Below are 15,057 nucleotides of genomic sequence, written 5' to 3'. Positions count from 1 at the left end.
GGTGCTCATGCTACCAGGGAGCCCAGCCCTCTAGGAGAGGAGGCATGATCTGAGGCTCCTGGATGCGGACCGATGAGGGAGACCACCCCTCCGAGTAGGGCCTGCCTGGGGGAGAACCTGCTGTGGGGGTGGGGCCTGACTTGTCCCCACCTGTACGCCCCTCGCACACACCCCCTGCCCATTTCACATCCGAAAGCATCTAGTCCCAGAGCAGCGGTCTTGGTTAACGCTGGGCTCTCACCCCTCCACCATCACCGGGGAGCAGCTTTGGGGGCCTGGCATCTAGAGGAACACCCCCCACCACCACCACCACTTTTCCCCTACCCCCTTTTTCCAGCCTAGGGGGTGGGGAGGGGACACAGCGCTGCATCATTCCCCGTGGCACTCCGCGATCTGGGGCCATTAACAGACGCCTCCCCATCGATCGGATCTGCTAAGTGCTGCTGATTCAGACGGGTGGGGGTGGGGGCCTCTGGGGGCAGAGGGGGTAGGATCTGGGCAGGAAGAGGGGGGAGTCCAGGAAGGAGGTGGGGAGAATTGGCAAAGCTCCCTGCCACCCCCATTTTCCAGATGACGCGACTGAGGCCCAACCAGCTTTGTAGGAGGCGGAGTCTCCCCAGGGTCCCTCTCAGGCTGTCCTAGGGGAGGGGGCTCTGGGAGCCACGAGGCCCCTCCCTGCCTCTCTCCCCATCTCCCGGCAAGCTCAGAGGGGCGGGGAGAGAGAGCCAGAGGAGGTGGAGAACTCCGGCAGCTCTGCAGAGGGGGGCAGGAGCTCCGGGGTTTGGTACCCCCAGCCCCACCGCTGTTGCCGCCGCTGCAGCGGGGACACAGGTGAGGACGGCCCTACGGGGAGGGGGAGGGCGCCACCAACAGTGCTGTCCTTGTCCTTCCCTGGTCCAGCCCCCATGCCCTAGCCCACCCTGGGACAGTTCCCAGGGTTCCTGCCGGACCTTGTCCTTCCAGAGCCTCCTTCCAGGGACCCAGCCCCCTCCTCCTGCCTGCGCTGCCTTCTCCTCTCCCAGGCCTGGCTGTGGCTGTTTCTCCTCTTCCTCCTCCTCCTGCTGCCGCTGCTGCTTCTGCCGTTGTCCAGCATACACCGCCAGCCCCTCGGGGTGTGGTTTCCCCAGACCAGCCCCCAACGGTGGGACGCTGCCTGATCGCTGCCTTCCCCTTGGGCCCCCTGCAAGGCCCAGCAGCCCCCCGCCCTGGAGACACACCCAACTGCCTTTCGACACCCCAACCCGCTCTTCGGCCCATTTTGAGAGGGACCCCCTCTTCCTCTTAGTCTTTTTCCATCCTCTGGGTGCTCTGGGGCTGTGCTCAACTTCCTTCCAACTGAGCCCCAGCCCCAAGGGATTCCCCAGGTCCCTTCTCTGTAGCACGGGAACTCTTGAGAGGGCGGGCCGGGCTTTCTCAGCCCACCCCACCCCCCAGACACCCTTCTCTCCTAGACATTTCAGCCTCTGAAAAATAACCCAGCCCCATATCTGTCCCTTTAGATACCCCATCTGGTTCTCCGGTCCTACTAGGGGGGCCCCCCCCTCCTTCCTTCCCCAGAACTCCTGTAGCCTGTGGCCACCCCACCCCCAGGCTACTCCTGGCAGCTCTAGGCACTCCCAAGACACCTCTCAGCCTCTTTACAACCTCCTGGCTCTCCAGCCACCCCTCAGATGCACCAGCTCCTTTCCTAGATCCACGAGGGGCCTCCAAACCCCCTTCTTCCCCCCTCCCCCGCGGAAGTCCTGAGAGTTTGGACAACCCTCCTTCCCTTCTCTCAGCCCCTCTAGAACCCCCTCCAGACACTCACAGCCTCTTGGAAACACCTCTGGTCCCATTTCTACTCCTCTGGATGCCCCAGTCCCCTCTCTGACCCCGCTAAGGGGCTCTAGTCCCTTCTTCCTGCCCTCAGAATTGAGAGTGTGGCCGACTCCTCGGTGCTTCTTGCTTCTAGACGCCTCCAGACACCCCTCAGGGACATGCTGACCCCTCCCAGCATCACCTCAGTCTCTCTAAACACTCCCTCTTCGTGGCACCTCTAGATCCTTCGTGGCACCTCTAGCCGCCCCTTTCCTGCTCCTCTCCATGTCCCCTTGCCCCTTCTCCCTCAAGACATCCCCCAGGTCCCCCTGAGACCCTCTACATGCCCACCAAGCCCTTGCCCACCTCTCTAGTCCCGCCTCCTGGTTCCTCTCGGCCTCTCTAGACGCCCCCCCCCCTCCGTTTCCTTGTGCGAGTGGCCCAGGGCCTCTCCAAGCCCCCACCATCCTGGAGACAGCCCCATTCTCCTAAAGGCCACCCCCACCGCCAAGTGTCCGCAAGCCTGGGGCGCGGCAGGATGGCGGCAGGCGTGGCCACGTGGCTGCCTTTTGCGCGGGCGGCCGCGGTGGGCTGGCTGCCCCTGGCCCAGCAGCCCCTGCCCCCGGCGCCGGGGGTGAAGGCATCGCGAGGGGATGAGGTTCTGGTGGTGAACGTGAGCGGCCGGCGCTTTGAGACCTGGAAGAACACGCTGGATCGCTACCCAGACACCCTGCTGGGCAGTTCAGAGAAAGAATTCTTCTATGACGCAGACTCGGGCGAGTATTTCTTTGATCGGGACCCGGACATGTTCCGGCACGTGCTGAACTTCTACCGCACGGGCCGACTGCACTGCCCGCGGCAGGAGTGCATCCAGGCCTTCGACGAAGAGCTGGCTTTCTATGGCCTGGTGCCCGAGCTCGTGGGCGACTGCTGCCTCGAAGAGTACCGGGACCGCAAGAAGGAGAACGCCGAGCGCCTGGCGGAGGACGAGGAGGCCGAGCAGGCCGGGGACGGCCCGGCCCTGCCGGCCGGCAGCTCCCTGCGGCAGCGGCTCTGGCGGGCCTTCGAGAACCCCCACACGAGCACCGCGGCCCTGGTTTTCTACTATGTCACCGGCTTTTTCATCGCCGTGTCGGTCATCGCCAACGTGGTGGAGACCATTCCGTGTCGCGGCCCTGCGCGGCGGCCCCCGAGGGAGCAGCCCTGCGGCGAGCGCTTTCCGCTAGCCTTTTTCTGCACGGACACGGCCTGCGTGCTCATATTCACGGGGGAATACCTCCTGCGGCTGTTCGCCGCCCCCAGCCGCTGCCGCTTCCTGCGGAGCGTGATGAGCCTCATCGACGTGGTGGCCATTCTGCCCTACTACATCGGACTCTTCGTGCCCAAGAACGAGGATGTCTCGGGCGCCTTTGTCACCCTGCGCGTGTTCCGGGTGTTCCGAATCTTCAAGTTCTCCAGGCACTCACAGGGCTTGAGGATTCTGGGCTACACGCTCAAGAGCTGTGCCTCGGAGCTGGGCTTCCTCCTCTTTTCCCTTACCATGGCCATCATCATCTTCGCTACTGTCATGTTTTATGCCGAGAAGGGCACAAACAAGACCAACTTTACCAGCATCCCCGCAGCCTTCTGGTATACCATTGTCACCATGACCACACTTGGGTGAGTGCAGACCCTGTGTGGGGAGCTGCCTGAGCAGTCAGTTACACTCACCTTTTCTGTAAAATTAAGAAAGTTAGATACATGATCTCTTTCTCTCTATTCGAAATTCACTTGGCTCATCTGTAACGTGAGGGCGTTGGACCAATCTCCAAATCCCTCCCAGCTCTGACAGTGCCTTGAGTTTCCAGGCCAGACCTGGGTTCGAGGATGGTCTTAGCTGCACGCTTTCTGTTGACCTTGTTTTCTCGGGACCAGTTTTCCCCTCTGCAAAATGAGAAAGGATGATCCCTTCAACGTCCAGAGGGGATTTAGTGACATCATGGTTAAGAAAGTTCTCCGAATGTTCCTGGTGCAGGATAAATAGGTATCGGTTTTGCTTGGCTTTTTTTTTTTTTTTTTAGGGCCGCACCTGTGGCATATGGAGGTTCCCAGGCTAGGGGTCGAATCAGAGCTACAGCTGCCGACCTGCACCACAGCCACAGCAACATAAGATCCAAGCCATGACTGCGACCTACACCACAGCTCACGGCAACGCCAGATCCTTAACCCCCTGAGTGAGGCCAGGGATCGAACCCGAAACCTCACGATTACTAGTTGGATTCTTTTCCGCTGCGCCACGACGGGAACTCTGCTGTTGGCTTTCTATCACCCCTTTTACATCTTGAAGACCCATGTCTCCCAACCTTCTAGATTCATCTAACGTGTGGGCACTACCTCTGTGGCTTGATGATTCCATGAAGTCTCCCCAGAACAAGATATTTTCAGCATTATTATTTTTTTTTTTTACTGCCAGTCTTAGAGAGGAAATGAGATAAAAGTATCAAATGAAATCGCCAAACTCACTCTTGTTCTTAAAGACATTGTCTAGGGCAGATCCTGCAATTCTTTCCTAAATTCCTATCACTGGCATTAGGTACACAATTGCTGCTTAGTATCTGTTGAATGAGTGCTTTGGACTCATAGTAGAAGAACAGAAAAAAAATTTTTGTGATTTCGTTGTTTTCAGTCTTATTGCAGTACAGTTAGTCTACAGTGTTGGGGAGGTACAGAAACATTGATTGGAGGCTTCTAAGGAGTAGAAATGAATTCTGGTTGGAGGTTCAGGAGTGTATCGACAAACACGGAGCCCTGAGAACAGATTGGAACTGGGTTTTTCGATGCCTTCGTACCCCACTCAGCCCTCCCAGCAACCCTGGGAAGGTATCTCATAGTTGAGGACACACAATCTGAGATGAGCCATCACAGAGCCAGAAATGGCCAAGTCAGAGAGACTTTTAAATGAGTCAAAGTAAAGAAACAAGGAAGAGGCATCCTGGGGTGGGGTTGGGGCGGGGGAGGTGGGCCTAGAGGCTGAAGACTGCAGAGGCTGCATTTCTGTGGAGGGGATCGGATTGGTCCTGTGGTTAGAACAAAAGGTACACTGTGTGATCATGAGCAACTCAGTTATGGGACCTTCCTGAGCTTTGTTCCCCCATCCCTGACCAAACAAGTTGGTGAGATGGGCTCTGCTCCATCTCCATTGGTGGGTGGATGGGCGATGGAGAAAGGGAGAGAGGCGTCTCAAGGTTCCCCCCTACTTTTTCATATGAAGAAATTTTCAAGGCTTCCTCTGAGAGAGTAAGAAGGGGTCCTACCTAGAGCAGGTAAGACAGACACAGGTAAAAGCAACAGAGCCCTGCTCCCAGGACTTGGAGCCCCTTAACTGGCTTGTGGTGGTGGGTCTCTCTCTCTCTCTCTGAGGCTGGATTTACTGCCTGTGACTTCCTCCTTCTCCCCTCTGCTGGGTATTAATAGATTTCCAGTGGACTCAGATGCCCAGCGTGGAGGGGGGCAGCCGATAGTAGAGACTGAGGGCCCATTTTTCATTGGACCCCCGCCCCCCATGGATGGCCAGAGAGGTCATTCCCCACATTTTGCAGAGCAAGAAACTGAGACTCAGAGAGTCTGAGTGCCCGGCCAGGGTCACAGAATGAGTCAGGTTGGATGGCACGCGGTGGAGGACTGAGGGGGTGGGTGGGCCTTTTTGTTCTTGACCGTGGCTTACCTTCCCTGGCTCCAGCTATGGAGACATGGTGCCCAGCACCATCGCTGGCAAGATTTTCGGATCCATCTGCTCACTCAGTGGCGTCTTGGTCATTGCCCTGCCTGTGCCAGTCATCGTGTCCAACTTTAGCCGCATCTACCACCAGAACCAGCGTGCTGACAAGCGCCGAGCGCAGCAGGTAGCGGCACTTCCCATCTGAGTCCCTCCTATTCCCCACGCCCCAGGCCGGTCTACTCGTAGTTTTGCCCACCTGACCTCCTGTCTCCTCCTCTCTCTGCAGAAGGTGCGCTTGGCCAGGATCCGGTTGGCAAAGAGTGGTACCACCAACGCCTTCCTGCAGTACAAGCAGAACGGGGGCCTTGAGGTGGGGAGGGGCCCGGATCGGGGTTGGAGGGGAGCCGTGCTGGGAGGAGGAAGGTGCTGACCTCCCCGCTCTGCTCTCGCCACTCCAGGACAGTGGCAGTGGGGAGGAACAGGCGCTGTGTCTCAGGAACCGTTCTGCTTTCGAGCAGCAACATCACCACTTGCTGCACTGTCTAGAGAAGACCACGGTGAGGCCTGATGAGAGGTGGCATGGCAGAACGAAAGGGGTCCCTCTGCCACCAAGCCGGCTCCCTCCTGGGATGGGAGGCTCACGGCTAATGGTGGAAATCATGCAGGGCTTCCTGGAAGAGGCCCCAGGGGAGCTGAGCCTGGAAGGGTGGGCAAGGGAAGGGACAAGCGAGCAACTTCCAGAAAGGAAGGAAGGAATGGCCTAAGCAAAAGCCTGGGGGTGAGGTCAGCCTCCGTGTGGTGCCCCGTGACCGTGTCTCCCTTCTGCCCACAGTGCCATGAGTTCACGGACGAGCTAACTTTCAGCGAGGCCCTGGGCGCCGTCTCGCTGGGTGGCCGCACCAGCCGCAGCACCTCCGTGTCCTCCCAGGCCCTGGGGCCTGGCGGCCTGCTGTCCTCTTGCTGCCCCCGCAGGTCCAAGCGCCGTGCCATCCGCCTGGCCAACTCCACAGCCTCGGTCAGCCGGGGCAGCATGCAGGAGCTGGACACGCTGGCGGGGCTGCGGAGGAGCCCTGCCCCTCAGAGGTAAGCACCCCCACCTGCTGCGGTCCCCCCACCCCCAGGGAAGCTTGGATGCTTGGACGGGGGTCGGGGGTGGGGGGGTCCTGAGATTTCAGGACCCCAGGCCTAGCAAGTCAAGCTTAAACCCAGACTCCTCCATGCTGGAAGCTTGGGCTTATCTTGTCCGGAACCCCTCATTTTTTGTTTGTTCTTTCAACAAAAACATTTATAGAGCACCTACTGTACGCTAGGCCCAGCTCTAGGCATTTTGGAGTTCAATTTATTTATTTATTTATGTCCACACCCAAGGCACGTGGAAGTTCCTGGGCCAGAGATCGAACCCGCACTGTGGTTGCAACCTGTGCCCCAGCTGCAGCAATGCTGGATCCTTCACCCGCTGTGCCACAAGGGAACTTCCTGGAATTCACTTTAGTTTAGCAGCTTAGTTCACTTCAGCCAATAACTAGGACAGAAATCCCTGACCTTATGAAACCTGTATTCTAGTGGGATGAGACAGTTAAAAAACAAATACACAGGAGTTCCCTCGTGGCTCCAGCAGGTTAAGGATCCAGCATTGTCACTGCTGTGGTGCAGGTCCAATCCCTGGCCCAGGAACTTACGTGTGCTGCAGGCACAGCCAATAAAAACCCAAGTAGGAGTTCCCACTGTGGTGCAGTGGGTTAAGGATCCAGTGTTGCCTCTGCAGTGGTCTGGGTTCCAATCCCTGGCCCGGTGCAGGGAGTTAAGGAGTTGGCGTTGCTGTAGCTGTGGCTCGGATTTGCTCTCTGGCCCAGGAACTTCCATATGCTGCAGGTGCAGCAAAAAAAAGGGGGGGGGGCAAGTTATGGAGTTCCTATTGTGGCTCAGTGGGTCAAGAACCTGACATAGTGTCTGTGAGGATGCGGGTTCAATCCCTGGCCTCAGTGAGTTAAGGATCCAGTGTTGCTGAAAGCTGCAGTGTGGGTCACAGATGCAGCTCAGATCTGGCGTGGCTGTGGCCGTGGCTGTGGCCGGCAGTTGCAGTTCTGATTTGACCCCTAGCCTGGGAACCTCCATATGCCTCGGGCACGGCCCTAAAAAGGACAAACAAACAAAAACCCAAATACACAGATGATGCAGTGTGTTAAGTGCCAAGGAGAAAAATAAATCAGGGATGGGGGATAGAGAGTGTAGAACGGGATGTGATAATAGTGTGGTCAGGGAAGGTTTTGCTGAGGTGACATGTAAGCGGAGACCTGAAGGAGACAAGGGAATCAGCTATGTGGATCTCTCTTTTTTTTTTTTTCCTGTCTTTTTAGGGCTGCATCCCCAGCATATGGAGGTTCCCAGGCTAGGGGTCCAAACGGAGCTGTAGCCGCCGGCCTACGCCAGAGCCACAGCAACGCGGGATCTGAGCCGCATCTGCAACCAACACCACAGCTCATGGATCCTTAACCCACTGAGCGAGGCCAGGGATCAAACCCACAACCTCATGGTTCCTAGTCGGATTCGTTAACCACTGAGCCACTACAGGAGCTCCTAGACAACATTTTTATGTGTGTGCTCATTATGCTCCAGGCAGTATTCTGAGCCCTTTGGGTCATTTATTACCTCATTTAATCTCCATGACAGCCCAGTGAGGTAGGAAGTATTTTGACTGCCATGCTACAGTTGAAGGATGAGAAGTTTAGAGAGGTTTGGCGTGGTTCAAGTGGGATCAGGACTATTTGACCCCAGAGTCCTCGCTCTGCACCACCATAACTGAAAGAGTGGAGGGGAGTTCCCACGGTGGCTCAGCAGAAATGAATCTGACTAGAAACCATGAGGTTGCGGGTTTGATCCCTGGCCTTGCTCATTGGGTTAAAGATCCAGCGTTGCCATGGGCTGTGGTGTAGGTCGCAGACACAGCTCGGATCCCACATTGCTATGGCTGTGGCCGGCAGCTATGGCTCCTGTCAGACCCCTAGCCTGGGAATCTCCATATGCTGCGAGTGTAGCCCTCAAAAAACAAAAGACCAAAAAAGAAAGAAAGAAAGAGAAAGAGCAGAGGAAGCCTTGAGTACAGGGCCAGGAATCCAGTAGACACTCAATAAATGTCATGATTGCTGTGGCAGGTATTTAGATGACTTTTTAAGAACCTCCATCTTCCCACCCTTATCCACAGCCGCTCAAGCCTCAATGCCAAGCCCCATGACAGCCTTGACCTGAACTGCGACAGCCGGGACTTCGTGGCTGCCATCATCAGTATCCCCACCCCTCCTGCCAACACCCCAGATGAGAGCCAACCTTCCTCCCCTGGTGGTAGTGGCAGTGGGGCCAGCAGCACCCTCAGGAACTCCAGCCTGGGTACCCCTTGCCTTCTGCCCGAGACTGTCAAGATCTCTTCCCTGTGAGGGGCGGGCCTGCCCATCCCGAGGGCCCTCTCAATTCTTGGGGACTCCTTTCCAAAGCCATATTTGGGGGGCGGCAGAGAAGGGCAGGCCTGGGGACCCCTTCTGCACCTCCCCACACACACTGAGAACTATGCAATGGAGTTTCATGGGTGGCCCCTGGTGGGAATATAGCTAGGGAATGGGAAACTTCCCCCACCCCAGACAGGTTTCCTGGTGGGAGCTGAAGCGCAGGGCTTCCTCGGGCCCCCAGCCTCCTTGCCCCAACACACTGGGACTGGCCCCTCTACCCCAGCTGGCCCCCTGCATGCTCCTCCCCTCTGGAGCTCTGGCCTGAGAAGGAGAGGTGAGCCTTCCTCTTCTCTCCAGCTGGGCTGTGGAGGTTTGGGGGTTCAGAGAAGAGAACCCTCACGTCTGATCTGGGCCTCTAGAAGCAATCCCACCCTCCACCAGGCCCAACAACTCCCAGATTCCGAAGCTTGGAATGCGATCACAGGCTTCATGGGCTGTGACCTCAGCAATGACCTGCCACTCCTAGGCTTTGGCTCAGGGGTCAGGCTGCCTCTCCCAACATACACAGATAGCACAAACACCACCACCCCTTTCCCTAGCTGCTGGAAATGGGTCCCCGCAACCCCGTCCTCCACTGGGCCCCCAGCAAACTCTTAGCAATAGCAGCTGCTGCCATGACATGATGCAAAGCCTCTGCCCAGTTTGCTGCAGCATTTCTATCTGCCCTAGTCGTAAGGGCCGCCTCTGGACGACTCCTCCTTCTCTCTTCTCTGGTTTGCTGCCTTCCTGGGTTGGGCTGGAGTCTGGACGAGCTGAGATAAAAGCCTGGCAGCTAGCAAGAGCTGGGCTGTGTTTGGAGATCATGGGCTGATTCCATGTTCTTGGGCAGGAGTCCAAAAGTAGAAGAGTCTGAGGACCTGGGTTGTTCCTGAACTCTGGGAGCTGTAGGAGGCAGGAGGACCTTTCTTACTCTCCTCCTCCTCCCCAACAATGCCTTTTCACATACTCCTCTTTTTTCTTCCTCTCGGGTCACCTTCCAGAACTCCGTGTCTGCTCTCAGGCTGAAATGTGACATCATCTCAGGTTCCCTGTCCCCAGCACTGTCCCTGTGGAGCTGGAGGCTGACAAAGATGTAGTTTCCATCCGTCAATAAAACCTGAAAGGAGAGAGAAGGATGAACCCCTCCTGGCTCTGTGGGTTTGGTGGCTGGGTTGGGCTGGAGCAGAGGTTGAAGGTGGTCCAATGACAATTCTTTTAACTAGTAGGAGGGCTGTTGTGGGGAAAGGTGTGGGAGGTGGTTGGCCGGTGGCATGTTTAGAAAATGGGGATCTAGGAGAAATGAAAGGGGGGGGTGCTTAGAAGAGGTGAATCTATAGCCAGTGAGGTAGGCAAGGAGATCCTGAGACATGCCCCATGGACATAATCTGCTCCAGCCCCTTCACTCACAGATGGAAAAACTGAGACCCAAAGCAGCACACGCTTGGTGAGAGCAGACTTAAATCCACGCTTCCTGAGGAGTTCCTGTTGTGGCGCAGTGATTAAGGAATCCGACGAGGAACCATGAAGTTGCAGGTTCGATCCCTGGCCTTGCTCAGTGGGTTAAGGATCCGGCGTTGCCGTGAGCTGTGGTGTAGGTCACAAACGTGGCTTGGACCCTGCGTTGCTGTGGCTCTGGTGTAGGCCAGAGGCTACAGCTCCGATTTGACCCCTAGCCTGGGAACCCCCATATGCTGTGGGAAGTGGCCCTAGGAAAGGCCAAAAGAGAAAAAAAACAACAACAACAACAACAAAAAAACCCACCCACGCTTCCTGAAAACAGCTCTGAATTGAACCCTGATGAAAAGCAATCTCTCAGTTTGGCGAATTCCTCTTCCTTGTGGATGTCCCCTACCTATATTCTCTCTTCTGGGCTACTGGATACAGTAGGCTAGTGTAACAGCTCTGTGGAGCACCAAGAAGACAGACCTTGGATTCAGGTTGACCTGGGTTCTGGTCCCCGGGTGAGAGAATCACTTACCTTGCCTCAGGTTGCTAATCTGTGAAATAATCTTCATTTATTCATCAAATATGTATTAACTGCATATCATGTGCCAGCTGTAGGGGTACAAAAATGGGCAAAGTAGACATCATCTCCGATCTACAGAGGTGAGCATGGAAGGCAATTAAGCCATTATAACATAACGTAGTAGAACCAAAGTTGATGGATTATAGGAGCAGGCAGATGGCAAGAGAACCAAACCTGGCCAAACAATAAGTTGGAGTTAGCCAGGCAAAAGACAAGAGTGAAAACATTTTAGGCAGAGGGAACAGTATGTGCAATGGCCTGGAGGTTAGAGTTCAAGCTCAGGGCCTTTGGAGAACTGAAGTGGCTTAGCACACCTGGTGAGGAGAGTGTGAGGTCGTGATGAGGGTGAGGATATAGAGATAGGGCAGATCACAAGAGGCCTTTGAAGCTGTGATACAGATTCGGACTTCATCTTAACCATAATGGGGCTCTGAAGGCTTAGAAACAGGAAAGTCATCATGAGGTTTGTGATTCAGAAGGATGATTCTGGCTGTGGGGAGTGGGGTATAGAGAACCAGTCCTGGAGGGAGGAAGAACAGTGAGGAGATTTTTGCAGTAGTGCAATTGGCAGGTGATGGTGGCTTAGACCGGGAAGTGGCAGTAAGAGTTGGAAAGTCAAAAGATTTCAGAGATAGAAGTGGCAAGACTTGGGATCAACAGGTATGTGGAAGTTGAGGAAGAAGGAGCAGTTGACTTCCAAGTTCCCTGGCTTGGGCAAAGGCTGGGTGTCATTCATTCACTGTCAGTGGGAACATCAAAGCTGTTGCACACATAATGACAGGCACATAGCAACTACTTGGTAAAGGCTACCTACAATTATTATTGTAAGTTCAGATCCAGATGTGTAATGCTGGACAAATATCCAGCAGGGAGTGGGATATAGGGTTGAGTGAGACGGTCACGAGAAGAATCAGTATGATAATGTGCGCAGGCATTTTGCACAGTTCCCTAAACACCATAAGCCCATTAAGTCTCATGAGCTGAAAACACCACCAAAAAAAAAAAAAAGAAAGAAAGAAAAAGAAAACACAGCTCTATTCTGTTTATTACTGCCACCCTTCAGTAAGAACTTCAACTAGGGTTGGCATCTGAAGGGAGAAAATTAGGTGGCACTCAGAAGAGCTTGTATTGCTTGGTTCCTAAGATTGGCAGGGAACCCTCACCTCTCCCGACACCTTCGTGGTTCGTGAGCTCATCTGAATTCTCCAACTGCACCCTGAGGTAGTTTGGGCAGGCATTATCATTCTTGTTTCACACAGAGGTAACAAGAGGTAAAATTTACACAATGACTTGCTCAAGGTCAGACAGTTGGTAATGGTTCGCCCATGCCTGGAACAGAGGTCGTCCTGACTCCAAAGCCTGAGATCCTTTCCTTTGCACTGACATGCAGAATAATTAATTGAGCACTTACTGTGTCCTAGGCACAGCGGGAGGCCCTTTGTAAGCATTAATCTCTGAGGCGTAAATTGGAATGATCATGGCCATTTTATAGAGAAGTGGAAATTGAGGATTGGGTGGGTGTTAAATGGCTTGCCAGAGATCACTCAGGAGTGGCAGAGCCAGGATTAGCTTTTAGTTCTCCATCCGTGCAGTAGCAGGAATTTTACCAACCTCATTGTGAAACGCTGGTTGGTGACGGAGCTGGTTTATAAACTTCGCTCGATTCAGGTACACTCAGTTTGGGGGTGCGGGGGGAGGAGAAGAAAAAAAGAGGTGTGGGGGGGTGGAGAGGAAAAGGCTTTGCCGCGCCTGCGCACTAGCCACAGGGGCGGGGAGGTCAACGCGAGGGCGAGAGTGCGGCTGTGCCAGAGAGGGCGTGTCTGCTTTCCAAACACCCCCTGTCCCCACGGTTCAGTCTGTCCCAAGGTTGGCCCGTCCGACGTGAGTGACGATATCTCTTAACCAATCACCGCAGAACTAGGCTTGTTGCCAGGGTGAAGCGGCGCCCGCCTCCTCACCGGATGTGGATTTGCAGGTGGGTGGAACCGGAACTGACGCTTCAGGGTCTAGCTAAGCTCTGGGAGTGTTGATATTTTCCTGTCAGTCCGGCTGACTGCAGCCAAGTTGGAAGCCTGGAAGGGAGGCGATTTTAAAACTGTCGTGTGCGGGGCAGGCCACGCTGTCCAGTTGCAGTACCCCCGCTTGCGAGTCAGAGCCTCGGGGAGAGAAGAGCAGGACGGGGACGACGAGAGGAAAGGCAAGGAACGAGGGTGCCGACTTTGACTGAAATCTGAGACGGAGGGCAGGGGAGGGCGATTATTCGCTTCTGATTGGCCCGTGGGCATCACCGAGGACCCACGCAGCCGCTTCGATTGGTTGGTACCCGCAATTGTTGTGGCGGCGGTGAAGATTTTGCCCACGTACTTCCGAGAGAGAGGCGGGGCTGTGCCCCGGCGCGCGTGCGCAACGCCCCGGGCCCCACCCGGTAGTTCAAGAACCTGCGAGGGGGCGGGGCGAAGAGGTGCTTGTTTTGGTTCTGTTTCCTTTGAAGCCGAAGGCCGGAACGAGCGTAGCAATAATCTTGCTGGACTTGGGGAGAAGGCTACGACAGGCTCGCACCGGTGCCTTCATCTTGGACTTCACATCCGGGTTCTCCAGCCGCGTGACCTGCGCGCCGCCGACGGTTCGAGAACCGGTGCCGCGATCTCTTTATCCGGGTCCCGGCGATCCCGTCGTGCTTCGCGCACCACTGTAGCCCCCTCATCCGGGTCCTCTCCCAGCGTGCCCCGCGCCGGGTTTGCTGGGGGGTACTCGGCAGTGCCGCCATGACTATTCTCCCCAAAAAGAAGCCGCCGCCTCCCGACGCCGACCCAGCCAACGAGCCGCCGCCGCCCGGGCCGCTGCCCCCGGCGCCGCGGCGCGGCGGGGGTGTAGGCGTGGGCGGCGGTGGCACGGGCGTGGGTGGTGGCGACCGCGACCGTGACTCGGGCGTCGTGGGGCCCCGTCCCCGAGCTTCGCCACCGCCTCAGGGCCCGCTCCCGGGGCCACCAGGTGCACTCCACCGCTGGGCGCTGGCCGTGCCGCCCGGCGCCGTGGCGGGACCCCGGCCACAGCAGGCCTCTCCTCCTCCTTGCGGGGGTCCCGGCGGTCCCGGCGGCGGTCCTGGTGACGCGTTGGGTGCAGCGGCAGCGGGGGTGGGCGCGGCGGGCGTGGTGGTGGGTGTGGGCGGCACCGTGGGCGTGGGCGGCTGCTGCTCCGGGCCGGGCCACAGCAAGAGGCGGCGTCAAGCCCCCGGGGTTGGCGCGGTCGGCGGGGGCAGCCCTGAGCGCGAGGAGGTCGGCGCAGGTTACAACAGTGAGGACGAGTATGAAGCGGCTGCAGCGCGCATCGAGGCCATGGACCCCGCCACCGTTGAGCAGGTATGGGCAGGAAGGGGGGTGACAGGTGAGTGGGTGTGGTGGATGGAATCCCCAGACAGGGTAAAGACCCAAGGAAGGCTGTTTTGAGATGGAGCCTGTGTCTTCTCTCTGAACCTGGCAGTCTTTTCTCTGGTGGTGGCGGGGGCGTGAGACGCTCTTCTCCCACCCTCACGCCCACCCCACCAAGGATTTGGGGTTAGAGGCCCCAGATAAGATGGAGGCTTTGAAGATGGGCTCTGTGGTCTTTTCTAGAACGCGTAGTTGTCATTCCAGGCCCTGGAATCTCATCGTTTAGGGCCAATAGGTAGGAACTCCCCAGGAGAGACAGGCAGGATGGAATGCCTCTGGAGAATGGAATCTCATGACTCTCCAAAGGATCTTGGTCTGTGTTCGGTGGCTTGAGGTTTCTTTTCCTCCGGGGTAAGAGTCTAAGATTCTCTCTCCGCAGAATATAAATAAGGGTTATTTGTGAAGTAAGTCTTGTGAGAAGGACCTTCCACTTCCACTTGTGAAGTAAGTCCTGTGAGTAGCTCGTTCTCCTTGGGAACACGGGTATGGTGGGATTCTGAGGGAGAATCTGACCTTCCTCCCAGGGGCCTGAGCTTCCCCGCAGGGAGGGGCTAGAGCTCCCCGCTTGGGCGTGAGGCTCCCCCTGCCCCCAACCAGGTAATCCTTTCTCACCAGGGAGAGGGAGGTGAG

The 15,057-nt window shown here is 56.5% G+C and overlaps 2 protein-coding genes and 1 long non-coding RNA gene across 9 annotated transcripts in view; 2 read left to right on the top strand and 1 right to left on the bottom strand.

Annotated features, from left to right (window-relative positions):
• The first annotated feature begins 706 nt into the window (after positions 1–706).
• On the top strand, positions 707–10,106 carry KCND1 (potassium voltage-gated channel subfamily D member 1). 4 transcript variants are annotated; one of them, XM_085007873.1, is made up of 8 exons: positions 707–831; positions 2,292–3,456; positions 5,516–5,678; positions 5,781–5,864; positions 5,953–6,051; positions 6,327–6,577; positions 8,697–8,878; positions 9,975–10,106. In XM_085007873.1, the coding sequence occupies exons 2-8, from the start codon at positions 2,336–2,338 to the stop codon at positions 10,004–10,006; spliced, it is 1,932 nt and encodes a 643-aa protein (XP_084863999.1). In that variant the 5' UTR covers positions 707–831; positions 2,292–2,335; the 3' UTR covers positions 10,007–10,106. The 4 variants fall into 4 exon arrangements, with proteins under 4 accessions (XP_084863999.1, XP_084863998.1, XP_084863997.1 ...); XM_085007872.1 differs by having other exon boundaries at positions 2,204–3,456; XM_085007871.1 differs by having other exon boundaries at positions 1,023–3,456.
• Positions 8,644–12,715, bottom strand: LOC146394580 (uncharacterized). The gene is made up of 3 exons (XR_014835369.1): positions 12,611–12,715; positions 10,952–11,028; positions 8,644–10,090 (listed from the first exon to the last, which is right to left on the bottom strand). It is a non-coding gene; the product is annotated as an uncharacterized LOC146394580 (long non-coding RNA).
• Positions 12,716–12,995: 280 nt separating this feature from the next.
• The window catches only part of OTUD5 (OTU deubiquitinase 5), a 29,624-nt gene continuing 27,562 nt past the window's right edge, over positions 12,996–15,057 (top strand). For 2 of the 4 annotated variants that reach the window (XM_085007875.1, XM_085007874.1), the window contains exons 1-2: positions 12,996–13,196; positions 13,491–14,358. In XM_085007875.1, the coding sequence (XP_084864001.1) occupies positions 13,765–14,358 (594 nt within the window). In that variant the 5' untranslated portion in view covers positions 12,996–13,196; positions 13,491–13,764. Of the gene's footprint in view, positions 14,359–15,057 lie in introns of all 4 variants that reach the window. The other 2 variants (XR_014835368.1, XR_014835367.1) reach the window with 1 other exon arrangement.

Source organism: Sus scrofa, chromosome X (assembly GCF_054392235.1).
Source record: "Sus scrofa isolate SSC_HxYL_T2T_F1_AM1 chromosome X, Sscrofa_HxYL_maternal_Yorkshire_Landrace_v2.0, whole genome shotgun sequence".
Classification (NCBI taxonomy): domain Eukaryota; kingdom Metazoa; phylum Chordata; class Mammalia; order Artiodactyla; family Suidae; genus Sus; species Sus scrofa.
Note: the sequence above shows the minus strand (reverse complement) of the source record. Positions and strands in the feature narration are given on the sequence as shown.